Consider the following 25,800-nt stretch of genomic DNA (forward strand, 5'->3'; position numbering starts at 1 on the left):
ACTCTCCACTATGTTAGCCTTTTAGCACCTATAAGGTCGCATCACTATGAAGAAAGAATTACCCTCAGGTCTGTCTGTCTGTCTACTGTAATAATTTGTATTATTTATCATCACTAAATTCAAGTCTCACTGATCTCTCATCCATCATATCTGAACAGAACTTGACCAAAACTACACAAGTAGTGTAAAAGTAAAACATAAACAGCAAATATGTGAAGTGCATTGCTGAGGACTCTACACGGAAGAAACAAACAGATGAAGTGAATTAAAAAGGAAAAAATAAATATACGCCTATAGCCACAAAATGAGAGATTAATGTCTTAAAGAAAAAACTAATTAAATGTACCATAGAATTAAGGAAAGTAGCAAACATATCTCATCAATACACTGGATGTGGACATCTGACCACCAGACAAAGACAGATAGTATTCTGCAATACAAACATGAAGGATATGAGAATGTCAAAATAGAGCCATGATCATATGTGTTAGAAGGTACTGCAGGTAACATGGCAATTACAAGATGAAATGTATATGTCCCTCATATTGATCTTAAATAACAATTCTTACCTCTGGTGACCCATCAGAGTCTCCAAAAGCCTCAGCAAAATCATTTATAGATTTCCTCATAGTGTCGTCTGCAAGCAGAGTGTTGTCGTTATACGAGTGGACAAACTTGAAGTCACTGGTTCTAGACCCTGTGGTCAGATAGGCGTCATAATTGTAAGTGCTGCGTAAAGTTCCTGTGCCATCAACTTCTGCATAATTTGGAGGGAGATAAGCACTGGGGATGGCAACCGCTCCATCGTACAACAGTCTGGGCTTTCTCCTTTGACAAAACCTCACACCCAGGATGACAATAATGAAGGTCAAGAAAAAGGTGGACACCGAAACAAGTGCAACGATAAGATACGAGGTCAGTTTAGAGTTGTTCTCGTCATAAGACATATCTTTAAGTTCAGGAACTTCAGCCAAGTTGTCAGAAATAAGTAAACATATGGGACAGGTAGCAGAGAGAGAAGGCTGTCCATTATCTTTCACTGCCACGATGAGGTTCTGCTTCATGCTGTCAGATTCAGAAATGTCTCTCTGTGTCCTGATCTCTCCACTGTGTAGACCAATAGTGAAAAGTCCTGGGTCTGTGGATTTGACAATATGATAGGACAGCCATGCATTTTGTCCAGAGTCTGCATCTACTGCTATCACCTTGGACACCAGAGAGCCCCCCAGAGCTGCTTTGGGGACAAGCTCTGTCATAAGAGAGTTGCCCTCCGGAGCGGGGTACAGTATCTGAGGAGAGTTGTCATTCACATCTGATAAGAAGATACACACAGTCACGTTGCTACTGAGAGGAGGAGAACCATTGTCTCTGGCTATCACATGGACTTTAAAACTCCTGAACTGTTCATAATCAAATGACCTCACAGCGTGGATTACTCCTGTGTCTCCATTAATAGATATATAGGAAGTTACAGGGGCACCATTCACCTCACCAGGAAAAAGAGAGTAAATCACTGTTCCATTCTGTCGCCAGTCAGGGTCTAAAGCAGACACAGAACACAAGGTGGATCCAGGCTTGTTATTTTCAGTCACATAAGCATTGTAGGAGTTTTCTTCAAACACAGGAGGGTTGTCGTTGATGTCACCTACTGATAAGTGAATGGTTTTAGAAGTTGACAGATTTGGAGAGCCTTTGTCTGTAGCAGTTATTGTAATGTTGTACTCAGACACTAGTTCACGGTCTAGTTCACTTATTGTCACCAATGAATAATAGTTTTTGATTGAAGGTACAAGCTTAAAGGGAACATTCTGCTGAATGGAACAAATGATCTGTTGATTATTTTCAGAGTCTCTGTCATTTACATTAATGATGCCCACTTCTGTACCAGACGGCACATTCTCTGGTATGGGGCTAGTCAGAGATTTTAGATATATAACTGGGGCATTGTCATTCATATCAGTAATACTTATAATAACTTTAGCATCTGAAGAGAGACCATATCCATCTTTTGCCTCTACAAACATTTCATATTTGGACCCCTCTTCATAATCAATATCACCTATTACAAATATGTTTCCTGTTGCCTGATCCAGCGAAAATAATTGTTGAGACATTTCAGACATTCGGCTAAATTCATATGTAACTACTCCATTCAAACCCGCGTCTGCATCTGCTGCACTCACAGTAATAACTGGAGTTTTTAAAGGCGAGTTTTCAGGCAGACTAGCTTCATAGACGGACTGACTGAACACTGGGGCGTTATCATTAGCATCCAATACAGTGACGTGTATGATTACAGTACCTGATCTCTGTGGAGAACCACCATCTAGGGCCGTCAGTAATAACTTAATTTCCTGCTGCTCCTCTCGGTCTAACTCTTTATCTAAAATCAATTCACCATGTTTGCTACCGGCTCTAGTCGTCAGGGTATTCAAAAGAAAGTTGTCATTCCGTTGCAGTGTATAGCTCTGAACGGCATTATTGCCTATATCTGCATCATGGGCGGCATTAATGCGATACCGAGCTCCTTTGTCAGCCGATTCGCTAATTTCTAATTTGATGACATCTTTTGGGAAAACGGGTGAATTATCATTGATGTCTTGGATCTGTATTGATATGCGATGTAATTCTAAGGGACTCTCCAAGAGCAACTCAAATTTTAAAAGACAAGAAGGCTTTTCTCCACAAAGCTTTTCTCGGTCCATCCTCTCCGCCACAATCAAATCCCCACTCCGAAGATTGAAATCACAATATTTTCTCTCTTTTTCTTCCACATCTAGACGAGCTTTACGAGCAGCTAGTCGACCCACTTCAAGGCCGAGGTCCTTGGCTATATTTCCAATAACAGATCCGGGCTTCATCTCCTCTGGTATAGAGTAGCTTATGTCGCCATGAGCATATTGAAACACGGAAAGAAAAAAGACAATGCCGCACCGTTGAATAATGTACCCTTTCTGAACCATCTTCGCACCAGCAGTAGTGTCCACGTATCTATACGTATGAGTATCCACTAAGTATTCACTTTTCGGCAGACGAGACTACCAAGTGCTTGGCTTTCAACATAATTCCACAATTCTTGCATCAGCTATATATGTATTAGGTGGGTGGTGAAAACAGAATAAAAGAGATTTCACTCCTTTGCTGGTATATAGCGACGCCGTGAGGGCACATGCCACATCCACGTGTATAATGCAGTCCTTGCAAACACAATAAAACTAGTCTTATCTGCAACAGGCTGTAATTTTAATATGAATAAGCAAAGTTTAAGCAAAGTGTGCAGAGCAGTACCAGAGCAGTATGTGTTCCTAATGACTAGAGTGCTATGGGAACTTCAGCACCACGGACAGAGACATGAAACAGAGACAAGCAGTGGCCTTTGCGTTTAGGTTTCCTCAACAGAATAAGATAAAGGTTAATGGTCTGACATTTACAATGTGTGTGTGTGTGTGTGTGTGTGTGTGTGTGTGTGTGTGTGTGTGTGTGTGTGTGTGTGTGTGTGTGTGTGTGTGTGTGTGTGTGTGTGTGTGTGTGTGTGTGTGTGTGTGTGTGTGTGTAATTTGTATGTGTATATATATATATATATATATATATATATATATATATATATATATATATATATATATATATATATATATATATATATATATATATATATATATATATATATATATAATATATAATTATAATTGTTTGTTTGTATTCCTTCAGACAAACAGACAGACAGAAGGAGATGGAAAAAAAAACTCCACAAAATGGTCTTAAAATGTCATTACGCTGGTGTCATATAACTCTCGTTGCGCACAAAGATCAATATCTTTGCAAATGGCCTGACTCCAGACTTAACACTTAAGAAAAAGACATATCACAGTAATCACACTAAAGCACACATGGCAATAAAGGTGGAATGGTGAGTATAATTGAGCTACTTCTAAATGAAGCAAGGCTGCCTCTGATGTGAATGATAATGTAATGAGTTGTGTACTTCATTCCTACCTCGGGTGACCCATCGGAGTCTCCAAATGCCTCAGCAAAGTCAGATGGACTTTTTTTCAGAGTCTGGTCAACAGGTAGTGTGTTGTCATTGTAAGAGCTGATGAACTTGAAGTCACTGGTTCGAGAACCTGTCGTCAAGTAGGCGTCATAATTGTAAGTGCTGCGTAAAGTTCCTGTGCCATCAACCTCTGCGTAATTGGGAGGAAGATAAGCACTGGGGATGGCAACTGCTCCATCAAACAACAGTCTGGGCTTTCTCCTGTGACAAAACTTCACACCCAGGATAACAATTATAAAGGTCAGGAAAAAGGTGGACACAGACACCAGTGCAACGATGAGATAAGAAGTCATAGTAGAATTATTCTCATCATAAGACATATCCTTTAGTTCTGGAACTTCAGCCAAGTTGTCAGAAATAAGTAAATACACGGAACAGGTAGCAGAGAGAGAAGGCTGTCCATTATCTTTCACTGCCACAATAAGGTTCTGTTTCATGCTGTCGGATTCAGAAATGTCCCGCTGTGTCCTGATCTCTCCACTGTGGAGACCAATAGTGAAAAGTCCCGGATCTGTGGATTTCACAATATGATAGGACAGCCAGGCATTTTGTCCAGAGTCTGCATCGACTGCTATCACCTTGGACACGAGAGAGCCCCCATTCGCACTTTTGGGGACCAGCTCAGTCATGAATGAGCTTCGCTCCGAGGCGGGGTACAATATCTGAGGAGAGTTGTCATTCACATCCGTTATGAAGACACTGACAGTCACGTTACTGCTGAGCGGAGGAGAGCCATTGTCTCTGGCCATAATGTGGACTTTAAAGCTCCTGAACTGTTCATAATCAAAAGATCTCACAGCGTGAATCACCCCTGTGTCTCCATTTATAGATAGAAAGGTGGATGCTGGGGAACCATTTACCTCACCAGGTAAAAGAGAGTAAATCACTGTTCCGTTTTGTCTCCAGTCTGGATCCTGAGCAGTAACAGAACATAAAGCAAATCCAGGTTTGTTATTTTCAGTCAAGTACGCATTGTAGGACTGTTCCTCAAACACAGGTGGGTTGTCATTCACGTCACCCACTGACAAGTGAATCGTTTTAGAGGAGGACAGAGGTGGAGAGCCCTCGTCTGTGGCAGTGATTGTTATATTATAATCAGACACTAGCTCACGGTCCAGTTGACCCGTAGTGACCAGAGAATAATAGTTTTTGATGGATGGAACCAGCTTAAAAGGCATATTTAGCTGAATGGAGCAGTGTACTTGCTGGTTATTCTCAGAGTCTCTATCCTGCACATTAATGATGCCCACCTCTGAACCAGGTGGTACGTTCTCAGGTATATATTGTGTTAAAGATTTCAAATAAATCTCCGGCACGTTATCATTGACATCAGTAATATCTATGATAACTTTAGCATATGAGGTTAGCCCTAAACCATCCTTGGCCTTCACTTTAATTTCAAAAGATGTCTGCTCTTCAAAATCAGTGACACCAATTACTTTAATTTCTCCCATTTTACGATCAATAGAAAATAACTTTGCATCTTCTTCTGATACATGGCCAAATTCATACGTTACTTCTCCATTTAAACCTTCATCTGCATCAGTAGCGCTCACTGTAGCCACTACAGTATCCAGAGGAGAGTTTTCAGGCAGACTGGCTTTATAGACGGCTTGGCTAAACACGGGAGAGTTATCATTAGCATCCAATACAGTGATGTGTATGACTGCAGTACCTGATCTTTGTGGAGTACCACCATCAGTGGCTGTGAGCAACAAATTAATATCCTGCTGATTTTCGCGATCAAGCTCTTTATCTAGAACCAGCTCAACAGTGTTACTCTCTACAGCCAAGATAAAATTGTCATTTTTTTCAAGCATGTATTTCTGAATGGAGTTCTGGCCTACATCCACATCGTGTGCTTCCTCTATTAGAAAACGAGCTCCTTTATCTGCCGACTCTTGTATTTCCAAACTTATAACGCTTTCCTTGAATTGTGGAGAGTTGTCATTTATATCTTGAATACTAAGAGTTGTACGATGAAGCTCTAATGGATTTTCCAGAACCAGTTCAAATTTCAATACGCACGAAGCCTTTTTTCCACAAAGACCGTCTCTGTCAATTCTTTCGGCAGCGATCAAATCACCAGTACTCAGATTAATGTCAACAAGCCGTTTACGATTACCCTTGGTGTCAATACGAGCCTTTCGAGTCGTCAGTCTGGCCCCATCCAGCCCAAGATCCTTGGCTATATTTCCAATAACAGATCCGCGTTTCAGCTCCTCAGGGAACGTATAGCTTAGGTCCCCATAAACGAGATGTAGTATCACAAGAAAGAAAGCAAAGCCCCAGATCAGGCCTAGCGACGGTAGTCCTTTGTGTCCCATCTTCAGACAAAGCCAACAACAAAATGAACAACGGTTGCTGAACTTCTATTGACAAACAACACAAAATGCAATGTCCCTCAAAAATGCACTCAACTGGCAAAGCCAACTAAACATATTCTCGGGATGTCTGAATTTCATGACGAGGAGACGAAGCTAATGGACGCAATATTTGAGGGTGGAGATGTGTTTTGTCCTTCAGTTGGTGAACAGCGACGCTATGAGTCCATTTTGTTGAAACACATGTCTTGTGTTTTTGTTTTTACACCAGGGACCATCACAACTTATTCAGAAAATAAAACATCTGCCTTAACGAAAGGGCTTAATTGTGTTCAAACTAAGTAAAAGAGGAAACAGACGTGCTACTGCCTAACTTTAACAACAATAATACCTCTTATACAGACTAAAGATCAGTCATGTACTGATGATTTCAGCCAAAGCAAATTATCCAGCCATAAGGATAGGCCTATGCATAGAACAAACTGCACATTTTTACATGTTAAATTCCATGGCAATTCCATCCACATTACATAGGCTGTAGACTACTGCATGTTTTACCATTGAACCGAACCCGATTGCAATTACACTTTAAAATGTTTGTTATAAAGTAAAACATAGAAGGTCCTACTCCTCCAAAACTGTCAAGTCAACTAGAGAGTGTCTTGACATTTCCCTACAGAATGCGTTGCATTTCCACGTGTTCCTTGATCTAAATGATTATGAAAGATATCGAGTGTCTCAATGCATACAGGCATTTTTTATCGTTTTAACAACAGCAATGTAATAACAAATAAATAGGCCTAATTATTTAATCACAATGGTCATTATTGAGCAAGTGCGCTTTAGGCCCTATCCCAGCATGTGTGTCTGCTGTGTGTGTGTGAGTGTGAGTGTGAGTGTGAGTGTGAGTGTGAGTGTGTGTGTGTGTGTGTGTGTGTGTGTGTGTGTGTGTGTGTGTGTGTGTGTGTGTGTGCGCGTGCGCGTGCGTAAGTGCGTAAGTGCGTGTGTGCGTGCGCGCTCGCGACGGGTTGCGCGCGTGTGTGTGTGTGTGTGTGTTGGTGACAGGGACGACTCCGGCGCAAAGGGACAACGGGGGGGCGGGGGCCGTGCGGCGCGACGGGACAAGAGGGGAGGACGCGCAACAGCACGTGCAATAACCCTGCACGTTTGCAACTACTTTCGCCATGCGCACTTCACGGTATGGTCTAGTTAATAATAATTATCGCTGCCGTTATTGTTGCCGTTAATATTATAATTATCAGAGAGAGAGAGAGAGAGAGAGAGAGAGAGAGAGAGAGAGAGAGAGAGAGAGAGAGAGAGAGAGAGAGAGAGAGTATACATATGATTTTCCAGCACCATGGACAGCAGCCGTTCACCATGTGACTGCAGGCAAGAGCTGCGTCTTTAGCAAACTAGGTTATAAATACACAGATGGCCTATTAATTTCCCATTCAGCTATAGAGTTTAAGGTCATTTTGCCCTGGTATAAGAAGTGTGAACATGTGCCTACCTCAGGTGACCCCTCACCCTCAGAGTCTCCAAATGCCTCAGCAAAGTCAGATGGACTTTTTCTCAGAGTCTGGTCAGCAGGTAGTGTGTTGTCATTGTAAGAGCTGATGAACTTGAAGTCACTGGTTCGAGAACCCGTCGTCAAGTAGGCGTCATAATTGTAAGTGCTGCGTAAAGTTCCTGTGCCGTCAACCTCTGCGTAATTGGGAGGAAGATAAGCACTAGGGATGGCAACTGCTCCATCAAACAACAGTCTGGGCTTTCTCCTGTGACAAAACTTCACACCCAGGATAACAATTATAAAGGTCAGGAAAAAGGTGGACACAGACACCAGTGCAACGATGAGATAAGAAGTCAGTGTAGAATTATTATCATCATAAGACATATCCTTTAGTTCTGGAACTTCAGCCAAGTTGTCAGAAATAAGTAAATACACGGAACAGGTAGCAGAGAGAGAAGGCTGTCCATTATCTTTCACTGCCACAACAAGGTTCTGTTTCATGCTGTCGGATTCAGAAATGTCCCGCTGTGTCCTGATCTCTCCACTGTGGAGACCAATAGTGAAAAGTCCCGGATCTGTGGATTTCACAATATGATAAGACAGCCAGGCATTTTGTCCAGATAGGCCCTATTGTCTAGGCTCTTTTCGTTCAGTTTCGTTCCCATCAAGTGGATTTAAATCATCTCTGCTTCTTAAAAAAGATCTATTGGTAGTAAGTAAGAAACAAAGGTTTCGCCATCTGTTTTGGCGCAGTATTTTTTTAATCAGTGTTTAAAAGTCGGTACTATTTTCTTAGCAGCGTAGTAATACTTTCAAAGGGGTGGTGCGGTTTTTGGCACGTGATTCCCGTTACAGCCAATGGGGTCGCCTCGTTACTCTCACCATTTCCTGCAACAACAGCCATGGCAACGCTAACGTCCGACGAAAAGAAATCAAAACAAAGAAAATATCCTTCAAAAGCACGTCAAAAGGACTCGAACCGATGCTATATGAATCTTATGTCTGTCCAGAAAGAAGAGGTTCAGGAATTTACACGGACAAGATGGGATATAACTACAACTAGCCATGGATACACGACGGTCGTCTGTCCCGACCGAACTTCAACCAGGTGTTTGCACTTTTCCATTTACGGCCCGTACATCTACATAAACGTTCATATTTCAAATATAAAGTGCTTACCGCATGGCCACTAATGTTACAATTATGTATGGTCCCGCAGAAGTACCCGTATATTCCGTATTGTTCAATAAAGAGTATTCTTAACCGATTGGTGGCCATTTTCTCATCGATTTATAATGTATCAGAGTGCAATACACCTCCCATCCGATAGGGTCGCGTGGTTGAAAGGATATGGTGAAAATGGCCACCGATCGGATTAACATGCTTTTTATTGAACAATACGGAAGATACAGGTACTTCTCTGGGCCCGTACATAATTGTAACATCCATGGCCATGGGTAAGCATTTTAAATCTGACATATGAACGTTTATGTAGATGTACGGGCCGTTAATGGAGAAAGTGCAAACACATGGTTGAATGTTTCAGGGCTACTACAGAATGTGCGTCAACGTTACTTAAAAACGTCAACATTGTGTGGATATGGGTTCTTACAAGCCTCCTGAGGACGCTGGGTTTCACGCAACATTCTACCAGCGTGTTATTGACAAAAATACATTAATGTGAGAGGAAAACGGCAGAAGGATCAACTCTCAAACAGAAACGTCAGCAGGTGAGCCACACAAAAGGGGGGGGGGGGTACTCGCATTTTAACATGAGAGACTGAAATAATTTATTGTGTTATCAGATAAAAACATCTATTGAAAATAGCAGATCTACAAGCTCACAACGCATCACAACGCGTTGTGAGCTTGTAGATCTGCTATTTTCAATAGATTTATTTGGGGGGAGACACATTTTAACATGAGACTGAAATCATTTTTTATGTTATCACATGAAAAAAATCAATTGAAAATAGCATATCTACAAGCTCAAAACACATCACGTTGTGAAAGTAAAACTAACTCAAAATTCTACTTTGAGTACAGTAGCCTACGTTAGTAAATGTACTTAGTTACTTTACACCACTGAAAGTACAGGTAGGCCTACTAAAAAAACCTACAGTACTCAAGTAATTGTCCTTTGTTGCTGTCCACCACTGCATCTCACCAGTGCTGATAAAGCCCATAAGCTAATTGGCAATATGGCCAAGTAAGAGATTGTAAACAAAACATGCGTGTCAATATTGGACTGTCAAATATTGATTTGTCATTTTATGATTGTATGGGTGCTATTACTGTATTTTAAACATTCCCGTGTCATTTCATCCATGTTCCATCTCTGTGATAACTCAGACATCTTTACATCGTTAACAGCTAATACACCAGATGTTGTGATTGATAAAGAGTCCAGGGAAGTGTCTGTATTAGATAGCCTGCACCTTTGACTGTAGCCTAGAGGAAGCCTTTATGACAAAGGTCATTAAATACCAACCACTCCTACATACCATCTCAGAGCTGGGCTATTAGGTGCAGACTATTTGTTTTTATATTTGGCAGCCTATAGGACATACCCACATACTGGCTGTTAGAGGGTTTCAACAACTTGGGATGCCCAAAAAGGAGGCAAAAAGGTTGGCAAAGTATTGTGCTGTCCCTGTTGTAATTGGCAGCCGCCATACATGGCGGAGACGGTGTTACTTATACCCATAGAGTACTGAGTGACATGCCTATTGTATCATGAAAACATATTCCAGGATTATGTGAATGTAACCTTACTGCACCTATAATATTTGTGTCCCTGTATGTTTCTCCTTTATGTGGACATAAATAAATGGTTAAAATGTGTGTGTGTGTGTGTGTGTGTGTGTGTGTGTGTGTGTGTGTGTGTGTGTGTGTGTGTGTGTGTGTGTGTGTGTGTGTGTGTGTGTGTGTGTGTGTGTGTGTGTGTGTGTGTGTGTGTGTGTGTGTGTGTGTGGAAATGAACCACCCTTCGCTGACCGCTACAAGATCTTCTGTGAGAGAGTCATCCGCCATGGCTTATAGTTGACCAAGAGGTGCTGAAAATAAACCAGCTACGAAGGATGTTCGTAAACACAGTGAAGAAGCATGAGGACCTTGATGCTTCAAACTACAGGTAACTCAAATACCATGTGTGTCTTTGACAGTTCTGGGAAACAAAACAAAAACCTTTATGCTGAAAAGTATATTATAGATGTATTCCCTCACAAAAGAGTATATTTAAACTAAATTGGCTATCATTGTGAATACATCTTTATTTACACACTTGTGCTCATCTTTCCCTAACATTTTATGTTGCAGGCAGGATAAATTGAAGTGGAGGTTGACCCCTGATTTCCCCCAGCTGGTTTTTCACTGCCCTACCAAGTGCAACATCTCTGAACATACATACATGTCCTTCCTAGGTATTTTAGGAAAAAGGTTTGGTGATGCTGCAAGACATACGCATTGAGTCAAGTTGGTGCCCCAAATCCATTAATGGTGTGATCAGTGGTCATCCAGAGGAGATGCAGTCTGCACTTTAATATTTTGTCATATTTGTATACTATTTTGCTGCCGTTGCACTGTCAACCAACATTTCTCTGTTCATACCTGTGAGTGACACAGAAGGCCTGATCTTGTGGGTGGGTGGGAGGGTTGATGTACAAATGACACATGCTGTGACACACTTTGGTATTTTAATAAATATTTTATACCATATGTTGTAATAATTTGGAGCTTTAGTGTATTTATTTTAGTCTAGTCCATTTTTGGCATTATTCCAATCTAGGGGGCTGATTTTCAGCCATTTTGGGCCAAGGAGTGCTGCTTTTTTCCCCTACCTTTCAGTACACAGTAGGTTGTGACATTTTCTATGTATGAAATATAAGCTTTTAGCTAAATGTACTATGTGTATGTTTCATTGTGCTGGGCACCAATCACTTCAGTAGAAGCGTTTTCTTTCTACATTTCTTGATCAAAATTCAAATATGAGTACACTAAGGCACCAACACTTGTTTCAGGTGTTAGGTACATGTATTTATGACATTTGAGAAAGATTTTGTGTTGCCAAAAACAATAACACATTTTACAAGCAAAAACAGCAGCACAAGATTTTCGTTTTTTGGTTATTCACTTTTATACACATTTCTGGCTTGTGAAAAAATACTGCAGGATTTTGTGCGGAGAAATTTTAACCCAAAGTCCACAAGGGTATTGTCTATGCAAAAATGCATTGAAAAAGTAGATCCAAGTCGTGGGAACGAAATTCATTTTCTAGGCACTTTTTGGTGGGTCACCACACGGCCTAAGAGTCTGCATCGACTGCTATCACCTTGGACACGAGAGAGCCCCCATTCGCACTTTTGGGGACCAGCTCAGTCATGAATGAGCTTCGCTCCGAGGCAGGGTACAATATCTGAGGAGAGTTGTCATTCACATCCGTTATGAAGACACTGACAGTCACGTTACTGCTGAGAGGAGGAGAGCCATTGTCTCTGGCCATAATTTGGACTTTAAAGCTCCTGAACTGTTCATAGTCAAAAGACCTCACAGCGTGAATCACCCCTGTGTCTCCATTTATAGATAGAAAGGTGGATGCTGGAGAACCATTTATCTCACCAGGTAAAAGAGAGTAAATCACTGTTCCGTTTTGTCTCCAGTCTGGATCCTGAGCAGTAACAGAACATAAAGTAAATCCAGGTTTGTTATGTTCAGTCAAGTACGCATTGTAGGACTGTTCCTCAAACACAGGTGGGTTGTCATTCACGTCACCCACTGACAAGTGAATCATTTTAGAGGAGGACAGAGGTGGAGAGCCCTCGTCTGTGGCAGTGATTGTTATATTATAATCAGACACTAGCTCACGGTCCAGTTGACCCGTAGTGACGAGAGAGTAATAGTTTTTGATGGATGGAACCAGCTTAAAAGGCATATTTAGCTGAATGGAGCACTGTACTTGCTGGTTATTCTCAGAGTCTCTATCCTGCACATTAATGATGCCCACCTCTGAACCAGGTGGTACGTTCTCTGCTATATATTGTGTTAGAGATTTCAAATAAATCTCTGGCACGTTATCATTGACATCAGTAATATCTATGATAACTTTAGCATATGAGGTTAGCCCTGGCCCATCCTTGGCCTTCACTTTAATTTCAAAAGATGACTGCTCTTCAAAATCAGTGACACCAATTAGTTTAATTTCTCCCATTTTACGATCAATAGAAAATAACTTTGCATCTTCTTCTGATACATGGCCAAATTCATACGTTACTTCTCCATTTAAACCTTCATCTGCATCCGTAGCGCTCACTGTAGCCACTACAGTATCCAGAGGAGAGTTTTCAGGCAGACTGGCTTTATAGACGGCTTGGCTAAACACGGGAGAGTTATCATTAGCATCCAATACAGTGATGTGTATGACTGCAGTGCCTGATCTTTGTGGAGTACCACCATCAGTGGCTGTGAGCAATAAATTAATATCCTGCCGATTCTCACGATCAAGCTCTTTATCAAGAACTAGCTCAACCATGTTACTCTCTACAGCCAAGACAAAATTGTCATTATTTTCAAGCATGTATTTCTGAATGGAGTTCTGGCCCACATCGGCATCGTGTGCTTCTTCTACGAGAAAACGAGCTCCTTTAACTGCCAACTCATGTATTTCCAATGTAATAACGCTTTCCTTGAATTGCGGAGAGTTGTCATTTATATCTTGAATATTAAGAGTTGTCTGATGAAGCTCTAATGGATTTTCCAAAACCAGTTCAATTTTTAATACGCATGACGCCTTTTTTCCACAAAGACCATCTCTGTCAATTCGTTCAGCAGCGATCAAATCACCAGTACTCAGATTAATGTCAACAAGCCGTTTACGATTACTCTTGGTATCAATACGAGCCTTTCGAGCCGTCAGTCTGGCCCCATCCAGCCCAAGGTCCTTGGCTATATTTCCAATAACAGATCCGCGTTTCAGCTCCTCGGGGAATGTATAGCTTAGGTCCCCATAAACGAGATGCAGCATTAGGAAGAAAGCAAAGCCCCAGACCAGGCCTAGTGACGGTAATCCTTTGTATCCCATCCTGAGGCACGCAAAACCAACAGCGTTTGTTGACATCCACATTTGAATATCTACGAATATATGGATGAAATGTAAACCAGAACAATGTCCCTCAAATCAAAATGCACTGAACTGTTAAAGCCTACGACCGAACTATATTCTTGGGGTCGGGGACGAGGAGATGAAGCTATAAATCTATGCAATATTTGAGGGTGGAGATGTATTTTGGCCCTCAGCTGGTGAACAGCGACGCTATGAGTCCATGTTTTGCTAATACAACATCAGACACCATATTCAGATATATTGAAACATTCCTTAGCAAATCCATCTAATAATACCGTAAGGAGGCTTATGTGAAATAACCCTCTTGTCTCAACGCAAGGGCTTGCTGCTCGAAGTAAAAAACGGAAACATACGCATTTTAAACTGTAATAACAATAAAGTATCTCAGACAAAAGTACATTAATGATTTCAGTGCCATAAAGGCATAAAGAGACAACTATTTCCACTTGAAGCAACGGGTTTACATTGCAAATGATCATCAGTCAGCCAATGCGTGTATTGAAACAAATGGCTGAGTCCATTTTATATTTTGTACTGTGTTTCCACCCATATAATATCATGTTTCACAGCTGTCAAATTAATTTCTTCAATTGAACTTTGAATTTGAATTTTGGGCATTTATCATTCACCATTGCATTCCAGCATTGACGCAATTCATCATGAAGCTTAAATCAATAAAATAATGCAAACTTAGCCTACAAATAATAACAATAATAATAATAATAATAATAATAATAATAATAATAATAATAATAATAATAATAATAGGCTAATAATAATAAAAAAAACATTATTTAGACGAAAAGACGAATAACAAATAAATACCAGGTGCTCTAAAGTTTATAAGGTAACAAATCCAGTCCAGCAGATCTATAAATACAATAAGATGTTTACTAAATGTATTTGATTTAAATATGATCAAAATGTAGCAGGCTGCTATTCTTAAATATCGTCAGTACACTCTGGATTCAGACAGTCAGAGTGATTACATTTTGACAGACAGACAGACAGACAATCAACAGTCCAAATAACACAGCTCAAGATACGCAAAATATATAGGCTAATGGAAGCAATTGACCTTCAAACCCAAGCAAAAGGCATATCGAAAGATAACATCACTTAAGGCTAAATAAATACAAGTGGTCATAAAGTTGGTAATCATAATTGAGCTACTTCCAAATGAAGCACTGGCTCTGATGTGAGGGGGTAAAAAATGTATTCCTTCCTCGGCTGACCCATCAGAGTCTCCAAATGCCTAAGCAATATGTGTTGGACTTTTTCCTCAGGGTCTAGTCTGCAGGGAGAGCGCTGTCATTGTAAGAGCTGACAAACTCATTCACAAGTCACTGGCTCTGGAACTCGTCGTCAGGTATGCAAGTGCTGCGTAAAGTTCCTGTATCTATGCGTAATTAGGAGGGAGATACGCACAAGGGATGGCAACAGCTCCATCAAACAAAAGACTGGGCTTTTGCCAGTGACAAAACCTCACACCCAGCATGACAATGATGAAGGTAAGGGAAAAAGTCTCATCACAAGACATATCTTTTAGTTCTGAGACTTCAGCCAAGTTGTCTCCACATTCATTTGAAGCCAGCTTGTTGGTCTTGCAAAGACATGAAGCCATCAAACTGCAAATAAATGCGACGAGGTTAAAATGATCAACCAATTGGCCAAAACATAAAAGGGGTATTTCACTTTAAAACACTTATTTGGACATTTTAACCTTTGTGTGCATTCCAGACAGTTTTTAGGTTGCTTGATTTCATATTTCGATATTTTATATTTGATGAGACTCACCCCCTCCTCCTAAACCCATTGAACTTCGAATTAATTTGAGACTAATTGAAAACACACGTAGGCTACCTGTTCTGATGATTGATACCTTCTAATGCATGAGGTGCTGTGGTTTTTCAATTACTTTCACATTTTCATAGTATATTTCCTTTAAATACTGGAGTATATAAAATAGGCTGCTGAAGTGTATTCAAACTCCATGGTTATGGGTTTATATAGGAGGGGCAGGAGGGGGCGTGTCTGATCAAATGAATAGCAAATATGTTGAATGAAGCAACTTAACAACTGCGTGGGGTGCCCACAAAAAAAGTATATTATGTTAAAATGACCGAAGAAGTGTTTTAAAGTGAAATACCCCTTTAAAGACCATATCAACATTCAGCATCATGGACAGAGACTGAGCGGCAAGAACCAACACTGAGTGCGTTCAAACTGCCCTTTCAGAGATAACAGAGACAACGGAATATTTACTGTCACAAAATTGTCCCGTTGGCGTGCAGCGCGACGGGACAAGAGGGGAGTTTCGCCTGCGCACTTCACCGGGTATGGTCTAGTTAATAATAATTATCGTTGCCGTTATTGTTGTCATTAATATTATAATTATTAGAGAGAGAGAAAGAGAGGGGTAGAGAGAGAGAGAAAGAGAGGGGTAGAGAGAGAGAGAGAGAGAGAGAGAGAGAGAGAGAGAGAGAGAGAGAGAGAGAGAGAGAGAGAGAGAGAGAGAGAGAGAGAGAGAGAGAGAGAGAGAGAGAGAGAGAGAGAGAGAGTAAGAGATAGAGAGTAAGAGATAGAGAGAAAGAGAAAGAGAAAGAGAAAGAGAAAGAGTGTATATATATGATTTTCCAGCACCATGGACAGCAGCCGTTCACCATGTGACTGCAGGCAAGAGCTGCGTCTTTAGCGAACTAGGTTATAAATACACAGATGGCCTATTAATTTCCCATTCAGCTATAGAGTTTAAGGTCATTTTGACCTGGTATAAGAAGTGTGAACATGTGCCTACCTCAGGTGACCCCTCACCCTCAGAGTCTCCAAATGCCTCAGCAAAGTCAGATGGACTTTTTCTCAGAGTCTGGTCAGCAGGTAGTGTGTTGTCATTGTAAGAGCTGATGAACTTGAAGTCACTGGTTCGAGAACCCGTCGTCAAGTAGGCGTCATAATTGTAAGTGCTGCGTAAAGTTCCTGTGCCGTCAACCTCTGCGTAATTGGGAGGAAGATAAGCACTAGGGATGGCAACTGCTCCATCAAACAACAGTCTGGGCTTTCTCCTGTGACAAAACTTCACACCCAGGATAACAATTATAAAGGTCAGGAAAAAGGTGGACACAGACACCAGTGCAACGATGAGATAAGAAGTCAGTGTAGAATTATTCTCATCATAAGACATATCCTTTAGTTCTGGAACTTCAGCCAAGTTGTCAGAAATAAGTAAATACACGGAACAGGTAGCAGAGAGAGAAGGCTGTCCATTATCTTTCACTGCCACAACAAGGTTCTGTTTCATGCTGTCGGATTCAGAAATGTCCCGCTGTGTCCTGATCTCTCCACCGTGGAGACCAATAGTGAAAAGTCCCGGATCTGTGGATTTCACAATATGATAAGACAGCCAGGCATTTTGTCCAGAGTCTGCATCGACTGCTATCACCTTGGACACGAGAGAGCCCCCATTCGCACTTTTGGGGACCAGCTCAGTCATGAATGAGCTTCGCTCCGAGGCGGGGTACAATATCTGAGGAGAGTTGTCATTCACATCCGTTATGAAGACACTGACAGTCACGTTACTGCTGAGAGGAGGAGAGCCATTGTCTCTGGCCATAATGTGGACTTTAAAGCTCCTGAACTGTTCATAATCAAAAGATCTCACAGCGTGGATAACCCCTGTGTCTCCATTTATAGATAGAAAGGTGGATGCTGGAGAACCATTTATCTCACCAGGTAAAAGAGAGTAAATCACTGTTCCGTTTTGTCTCCAGTCTGGATCCTGAGCAGTAACAGAACATAAAGTAAATCCAGGTTTGTTATTTTCAGTCAAGTACGCATTGTAGGACTGTTCCTCAAACACAGGTGGGTTATCATTCACGTCACCCACTGATAAGTGAATCGTTTTAGAGGAGGACAGAGGTGGAGAGCCCTCGTCTGTGGCAGTGATTGTTATATTATAATCAGACACTAGCTCACGGTCCAGTTGACCCGTAGTGACCAGAGAGTAATAGTTTTTGATGGATGGAACCAGCTTAAAAGGCATATTTAGCTGAATGGAGCACTGTACTTGCTGGTTATTCTCAGAGTCTCTATCCAGCACATTAATGATGCCCACCTCTGAACCAGGTGGTACGTTCTCAGGTATATATTGTGTTAGAGATTTCAAATAGATCTCTGGCACGTTATCATTAACATCAGTAATATCTATGATAACTTTAGCATATGAGGTTAGCCCTAAACCATCCTTGGCCTTCACTTTAATTTCAAAAGATGTCTGCTCTTCAAAATCAGTGACACCAATTACTTTAATTTCTCCCATTTTACGATCAATAGAAAATAACTTTGCATCTTCTTCTGATACATGGCCAAATTCATACGTTACTTCTCCATTTAAACCTTCATCTGCATCCGTAGCGCTCACTGTAGCCACTACAGTATCCAGAGGAGAGTTTTCAGCCAGACTGGCTTTATAAACGGCTTGGCTAAACACGGGAGAGTTATCATTAGCATCCAATACAGTGATGTGTATGACTGCAGTGCCTGATCTTTGTGGAGTACCACCATCAGTGGCTGTGAGCAATAAATTAATATCCTGCTGATTTTCGCGATCAAGCTCTTTATCTAGAACCAGCTCAACAGTGTTACTCTCTACAGCCAAGATAAAATTGTCATTTTTTTCAAGCATGTATTTCTGAATGGAGTTCTGGCCTACATCCACATCGTGTGCTTCCTCTATAAGAAAACGAGCTCCTTTAACTGCCGACTCTTGTATTTCCAAACTTATAACGCTTTCCTTGAATTGCGGAGAGTTGTCATTTATATCTTGAATATTAAGAGTTGTACGATGAAGCTCTAATGGATTTTCCAAAACCAGTTCAATTTTCAATACGCACGACGCCTTTTTTCCACAAAGACCGTCTCTGTCAATTCTTTCGGCAGCGATCAAATCACCAGTACTCAGATTAATGTCAACAAGCCGTTTACGATTACCCTTGGTGTCAATACGAGCCTTTCGAGCCGTCAGTCTGGCCCCATCGAGCCCAAGATCCTTGGCTATATTTCCAATAACAGATCCGCGTTTCAGCTCCTCAGGGAATGTATAGCTTAGGTCCCCATAAACGAGATGCAGCATTAGGAAGAAAGCAAAGCCCCAGATCAGGCCTGGCGACGGCAGTCCTTTGTATCCCATCCTGAGGCATGCAAAACCAACAGCGTTTGTTGAAATCCACAGTTTAATATTTACGAATGGAATGAAATGTAAACCACAACAATTCAATAAAAAATGCACTGAACTGACAAAACATGCGACTGAACTATTTTCTCGGGGTCGGGGACGAGGAGACGAAGCTATAAATCTATGCAATACCTTGAGGGTGGAGATGTATTTTGGCCCTCAGCTGGTGAACAGCGACGCTATGAGTCCATGTTTTGCCAATACAACATCAGACATATTCAGATATATTGAAACATTCCTTAGCAAATCCATCTAATAACACTGTAAGGAGGCTTATGTGAAAATAGCCCTCTTGTCTCAACGCAAGGGCTTGCTGCTCGAAGTAAAAAACGTAAACATACGCATTTTAAACTGTAATAACAATAAAGTATCTCAGACAAAAGTACATTAATGATTTCAGTGCCATAAAGAGACAACTATTTCCACTTGAAGCAACGGGTTTACATTGCAAATGATCATCAGTCAGCCAATGCGTGTATAGAAACAAATTGCTGAGTCCATTTTATATTTTGTACTGTGTTTCCACCCATATAATATCATGTTTTCACAAATTAATTTCTTCAATTGAACTTTGAATTTGAATTTTGGGCATGTATCATTCACCATTGCATTCCAGCATTGACGCAATTCATCATGAAGCTTAAATCAATAAAATAATGCAAACTTAGCCTAATAATAATAATAATAATAATATATTAATATTAATATTAATATTAATATTAATATTAATATTAATAGGCTAATAATAATAAAAACATGATATAGACGAAAAGACGAATAACAAATAAACCAGGTGCTCTAAAGTTTATAAGGTAACAAATCCAGTCCAGCAGATCTATAAATACAATAAGATGTTTACTAAATATAAAATATGTGAGACGTATTTGATTTAGATATGATCAAAATGTATCAGGCTGCTATTCTTAAATATCGTCAGTACACTCTGGATTCAGACAGTCAGAGTGATTACATTTAGACGGACAGACAGACAGACAGACAGACAGACAGACAGACAGACAGACAGACAGACAGACAGACAGACAGACAGACAGACAGACAGACAGACAGACAGACAGACAGACAATCAACAGTCCAAATTACACAGCTCACGCTACGCAAAATATATAGGCTAATGGAAGCACATGACCTTCAAACCCAAGCAAAAGGCATATCGAAAGATAACATCACTTAAGGCTAAATAAATACACGTGGTCATAAAGTTGGTGATCATAATTGAGCTGCTTCCAAATGAAGCATGACTGGCTCTGATGTGAGGGGGGGATAAAAAAGGTTATGCAATGTATTCCTTCCTCGGCTGACCCATCGGAGTCTCCAAATGCCTAAGCAATATGTGTTGGACTTTTTCCTCAGGGTCTAGTTTGCAGGGAGAGCGCTGTCATTGTAAGAACTGACAAACTCACTCACAAGTCACTGGCTCCTGTATCTATGCGTAATTAGGAGGGAGATACGCACAAGGGATGGCAACAGCTCCATCAAACAAAAGACTGGGCTTTCGCCAGTGACAAAACCTCACACCCAGCATGACAATGATGAAGTAAGGAAAAAAGTGCAATGATGAGATGAAAAGTCAGTTTAGAATTGTTCTCATCACAAGACATATCTTTTAGTTCTGAGACTTCAGCCAAGTTGTCTCCACATTCATTTGAAAGCCAGCTTGTTGGTCTTGCAAAGACATGAAATCATCAAACTGCAAATAAATGTGATGAGGTTAAAATGATCAACCAAATGGACAAAACATAAAAGGGGTATTTCACTTTAAAACACTTATTTGGACATTCCAGACAGTTTTAGGTTGCTTGGTTTAATATTTCGATATTTTATATTTGATGAGACTCACCCCCTCCTCCTAAACCGATTGAACTTAATTTTTGAATACATTTTAATTATTTATACCTTCTAATGCATGAGGTGCTGTGGTTTTTCAATAGTTTCACATTTTCATATATAGTATATTTTCTTTAAATACTGGAGTATTTAAAATAGGCTACTGAAGTGTATTCAAACTCCATGGTTATGGGTTTATACAGGAGGGGCAGGAGGGGGTGTGTCTGATCAAATGAATAGCAAATATGTTGAATGAAGCAACTTAACAACTGCGTGGGGTGCCCACAAAAAAAGTATATTATGTTAAAATGACCGAAGAAGTGTCTTAAAGTGAAATACCCCTTTAAAGACCATATCAACATTCAGCACCATGGACAGAGACTGAGTGGAAAGAACCAACACTGAGTGCATTCAAACTGCCCTTTTAGAGATAACAGACAACGGAACAGACAACGGAATATTTACTATCTCAAAAACTATCAAACAGAGGACATATATTGCTCATTAAATGCTAAATTATAAACTATTGATACAACCTCCTATTAAAGATAGGGTAAGTTATATATTTTTAGTTAAGATAAGTGTTAAATAGCTCAATATTGAGCTAGCTATAGCTTGATATAGAGTGTTTGTTGGTTTGTTCAGTAACAGGAGTCTGCCCTTCTTTCCTGCTCTTTAGTAAACAGAAAATGCATTTTCACTTATTATCAGGAGAGAGAACTTGCACAGAATACAGATTAAACAAGTGAGATTGGAAGTGATGGCACTAAGAAATTAGTAGACAAATGGAGCTGATATTAAATGGGTATTTTCCTGATTGGCTGACAATTTTCAACCAACTTGAACTTGTATTTTTTGTTTATTAAAGAACTGTTACTGAACAAACACTCTATAGCAATGATTACTATTGCTGATATAGAATATAATGCTTTAACTTTTTAGCAAAAACACTTTGTTTCAACCGAAAAATATCACTTACTCTACCTTTAAGTTTAATCAAAGCCTACACACATGAATAAATATGTTGTCAAAGTAAACACCAGAAATATAAATGACTTCTCATTTTTCTCCTCTCCCATGATTTTGCTGTGCTCCAACGTTTGGGAGATAGAAAGACTCCCTTCTACAAAAGCAGCTACAGCAAAACCAATAATACCATGATGATCTTTCACAGCGTGCTGTGACCAACCGAGAACATACAGTGTATGACCAAAGACACACCTGCATCACAAGGAGAGTCAACCCTTCACCATCTTTTCCATTAATGGGAATAATGCCAAAAAGTTTTGTACTGTGTAAAATTGGCTTTGCAGATGAGTATGCCATGAAAAGTAACAATAAAATCCATGTGCAATATATCGGTAGGACTACTAAATAATATTACAAGAGGAAATATACCAAAACTTAAGTTCGAAGTGCTTTTCACAGGAAACTGTAAGAGGGAAAAAAGTGCTACTGGGAAGATAAGGGTGACCAGTGAAAGTGTACTAATGTAGAAAATCAAGAAAGAAATAAACACTTTTCAAAGTGAGCTGTATGTTCTCATGAAAAACATAGATGCTGCATTGCCGCAAGCATACAATGATATTGAACCAAAAAGACAAACCATGACTTACAATGCAGTCAAACAAACAATATTGTATTGTGACTACCATCTCATGTTTTAAGAATTCAGTGCATATATTTTGCACTGTAGATGAAATTCATAACAAGTGAAGTAAATGAATAAGATGAAATGTGAAATACCTCAAGAGATTCCTCTGAATTTCCAAATGCCTCAGCAAAGTCAGATGGACTTTTTCTCATAGTCTGGTCAGCAGGCAATGTGTTGTCATTGTAAGAGCTGACAAATTTGAAGTCACTGGTTCTAGAACCTGTTGTCAGGTAGGCGTCATAATTGTAAGTGCTGCGTAAAGTTCCTGTGCCATCAACGTCTGTGTAATTCGGAGGGAGATAAGCACTGGGGATGGCAACAGCTCCATCAAATAACAGTCTGGGCTTTCTCCTGCGACAAAACTTCACACCCAGGATGACAATTATGAAGGTCAGGAAAAAAGTGGACACAGACACCAGTGCAACGATAAGATATGAGGTCAGTTTAGAGTTGTTTTCGTCATATGACATATCTTTAAGTTCTGGAACTTCAGCCAAGTTGTCAGAAATAAGTAAATATATGGGGCAGGTGGCAGAGAGAGAAGGCTGCCCGTTATCTCTCACTGCCACGATGAGGTTCTGTTTCATGCCGTCAGATTCAGAAATGTCTCTCTGTGTCCTGATCTCTCCACTGTGGACACCAATAGTGAAAAGCCCTGGATCAGTGGATTTGACAATATGATAGGACAACCAGGCATTTTGTCCAGAATCCGCATCTACAGCTATCACCTTGGATACGAGCGAGCCCCCAAGTGCAGCTTTGGGGACCAGCTCTGTCATGAAGGAGTTACCCTCCTGGGTGGGGTAGAGTATTTGAGGAGAGTTGTCATTCACATCCGTTATGAAGACACTGACAGTCACATTGCTGCTGAGAGGAGGAGAACCGTTGTCTCTGGCTATCACATGGACTTTAAAGCTCCTGAACTGTTCATAATCGAAGGACCTCACTGTGTGAATTACTCCTGTGTCTCCATTAACAGATATATAGGAAGATACAGGTGAACCATTTACCTCACCAGGTAAGAGAGAATATATCACTGTACCATTTTGTCTCCAGTCTGGGTCTTGAGCAGAAACTGGACATAAAGTGGATCCAGGCTTATTATTTTCAGTGACGTAGGCGCTGTAGAACTGTTTCTCAAACACCGGTGGGTTGTCATTGATGTCACCAACTGATAAGTGAATTGTTTTAGAAGATGAGAGAGGTGGAGAGCCCTCATCAGTGGCAATGATTGTAATATTGTAATCAGACACTAGTTCACGGTCCAGTTGTCCCGTGGTCACTAGAGAATAATATTTTTTGATGGATGGAACCAGCTTAAAGGGAACATTCTGTTCAATGGAACAGTGAACTTGTCGATTATTCTCAGCGTCTCTATCCTGAACATTAATGATGCCCACCTCCGTGCCAGGTGACACATTCTCTGGTATGGTATTAGTTAAAGATTTTAAATAAATGGCAGGGGCATTATCATTAGCGTCTGTTAAATTAATTATTAATGTGGAATATGACGTTAAACCTAATCCATCATTTGCTCTTATTTGCAATTCAAATGAAGATTTATCTTCATAGTCAACTGGGCCAATAACCTTTATTTCTCCAGTTTTTTGGTTAAGAGAAAATAAATGCTTATCCTCGTCAGATAAATGATCGAAATCATAAGTTACTTCGCCATTAATGCCTTCATCTGCATCAGTGGCAGTCACTGTGATAACAATGGTGTCTACAGGAGAGTTTTCAGGCAGACTGGCTTTATAGACGGCCTGGCTAAACACTGGGGCGTTATCATTAGCATCCAGTACAGTGACGTGTATGATCACAGTACCTGATCTCTGTGGTGAACCACCATCGAGGGCTGTAAGCAGTAATTTCGTATCCTGCTGTTCTTCCCGATCCAACTCTTTTTCCAAGACTAACTCACTATATTTTCTCCCTCCACTTTTTGTGTTGACATTTAAAATAAAGTGTTCATTTTTCTCTAATGAATAACGCTGAACTGCATTCTGTCCTATGTCTACGTCATGTGCTTCCCCTAGTAAGAAACGTGCTCCTTTAGCCGCCGATTCCCGTATTTCAATATTTATCTCATCTTTGTTGAATTGTGGAGAATTATCGTTGATATCTTGTATATGGACACTAATGCGATGAAGTTCCAGAGGATTCTCCAAAACGAGTTCTTCTTTTAAAACGCATGTCGCCTTCTTGCCACATAAGCCTTCTCTGTCAATCCTGTCGGCGACAATCAACTCGCCAGAATTCAGCTTTATGTCAAAATACCTTCTACTACTTTCCTCGGTGTCAATACGTGGATTTCGTGCAGAGAATCTTGCGACCTCCAGTCCGAGGTCCTTGGCTATATTTCCAACAACAGATCCACGTTTCATCTCCTCTGGAAAAGAATAGCTTATGTCTCCATTTACGCAGCAAAATGAAAGACAAATCACAGCAACGACGCAGTATTGCGGGACAATCCATTCACTTATCTGCCTCATTTCAAAATGAGCAAGATTAAAGATGTTCTCACAGAAACAAAAACAATAGGCCTACACCTTTAGAGAATACATCGACTGCAAACGACTGGTATAGTGCCTACTGCTTCTTCGTTTTTCAGAATCAGAAGGCTTTGTATTAGTCGATACGACTATATAGTGGGTGGGTGTGGGAATGTTTTATTCCAAAAACAAGTACATAGCGACACCACGCGTATGAATCAGAAGAGGTAATTCAACAAAGTATTTGATATTATGGAGATTGTCGCATCAACTGTATAGACTTATACGCTAATATATATATTTTTTAAAACGCTACAGCGAAAATTAGACAACACCCCTATGGGGATTCAATTAGGCTACCTTCCTAATTACGATCCAATTTCTTGTGGAAATTCTCAGTGAGTGAGTGAGTGAGTGAGTGAGTGAGTGAGTGAGTGAGCGAGCATTACATGTCATCGTTGCAAAAAGGTTTTCCAGGACCTTGGACAGCGGCTTTGCGCCAATGGCACAATATTACAATGCACTCATTACAGGCCTACATTGTTCCACCGGAAAGTCAATATTCAACCCAGCCAC

The 25,800-nt window shown here is 40.5% G+C and overlaps 3 protein-coding genes across 3 annotated transcripts; all 3 read right to left on the bottom strand.

Annotated features, from left to right (window-relative positions):
* Window positions 1–551: 551 nt before the first annotated feature.
* LOC308075595 (protocadherin gamma-A12-like) lies at window positions 552–2,861 on the bottom strand (the record flags this gene model as incomplete). Its single annotated transcript, XM_080415541.1, has 1 exon — window positions 552–2,861. One exon carries the CDS (start codon window positions 2,859–2,861, stop codon window positions 552–554), a length of 2,310 nt encoding a protein of 769 aa, XP_080271667.1.
* Window positions 2,862–3,876: 1,015 nt separating this feature from the next.
* Window positions 3,877–6,378, bottom strand: LOC308075596 (protocadherin beta-16-like; the record flags this gene model as incomplete). The annotated part of the gene is made up of 1 exon (XM_080415542.1): window positions 3,877–6,378. One exon carries the CDS (start codon window positions 6,376–6,378, stop codon window positions 3,877–3,879), a length of 2,502 nt encoding a protein of 833 aa, XP_080271668.1.
* Window positions 6,379–12,188: 5,810 nt separating this feature from the next.
* Window positions 12,189–25,680, bottom strand: LOC308075597 (protocadherin beta-15-like; the record flags this gene model as incomplete). The annotated part of the gene is made up of 6 exons (XM_080415543.1): window positions 12,189–12,481; window positions 13,763–13,962; window positions 16,647–16,702; window positions 16,801–18,647; window positions 24,654–25,142; window positions 25,674–25,680. 6 exons carry the CDS (start codon window positions 25,678–25,680, stop codon window positions 12,189–12,191), a joined length of 2,892 nt encoding a protein of 963 aa, XP_080271669.1.
* Between the last annotated feature and the right edge of the window lie 120 nt (window positions 25,681–25,800).

This window comes from Gymnoscopelus braueri, assembly GCF_963280865.1.
Source record: "Gymnoscopelus braueri genome assembly, chromosome: 20".
NCBI lineage: Eukaryota > Metazoa > Chordata > Actinopteri > Myctophiformes > Myctophidae > Gymnoscopelus > Gymnoscopelus braueri.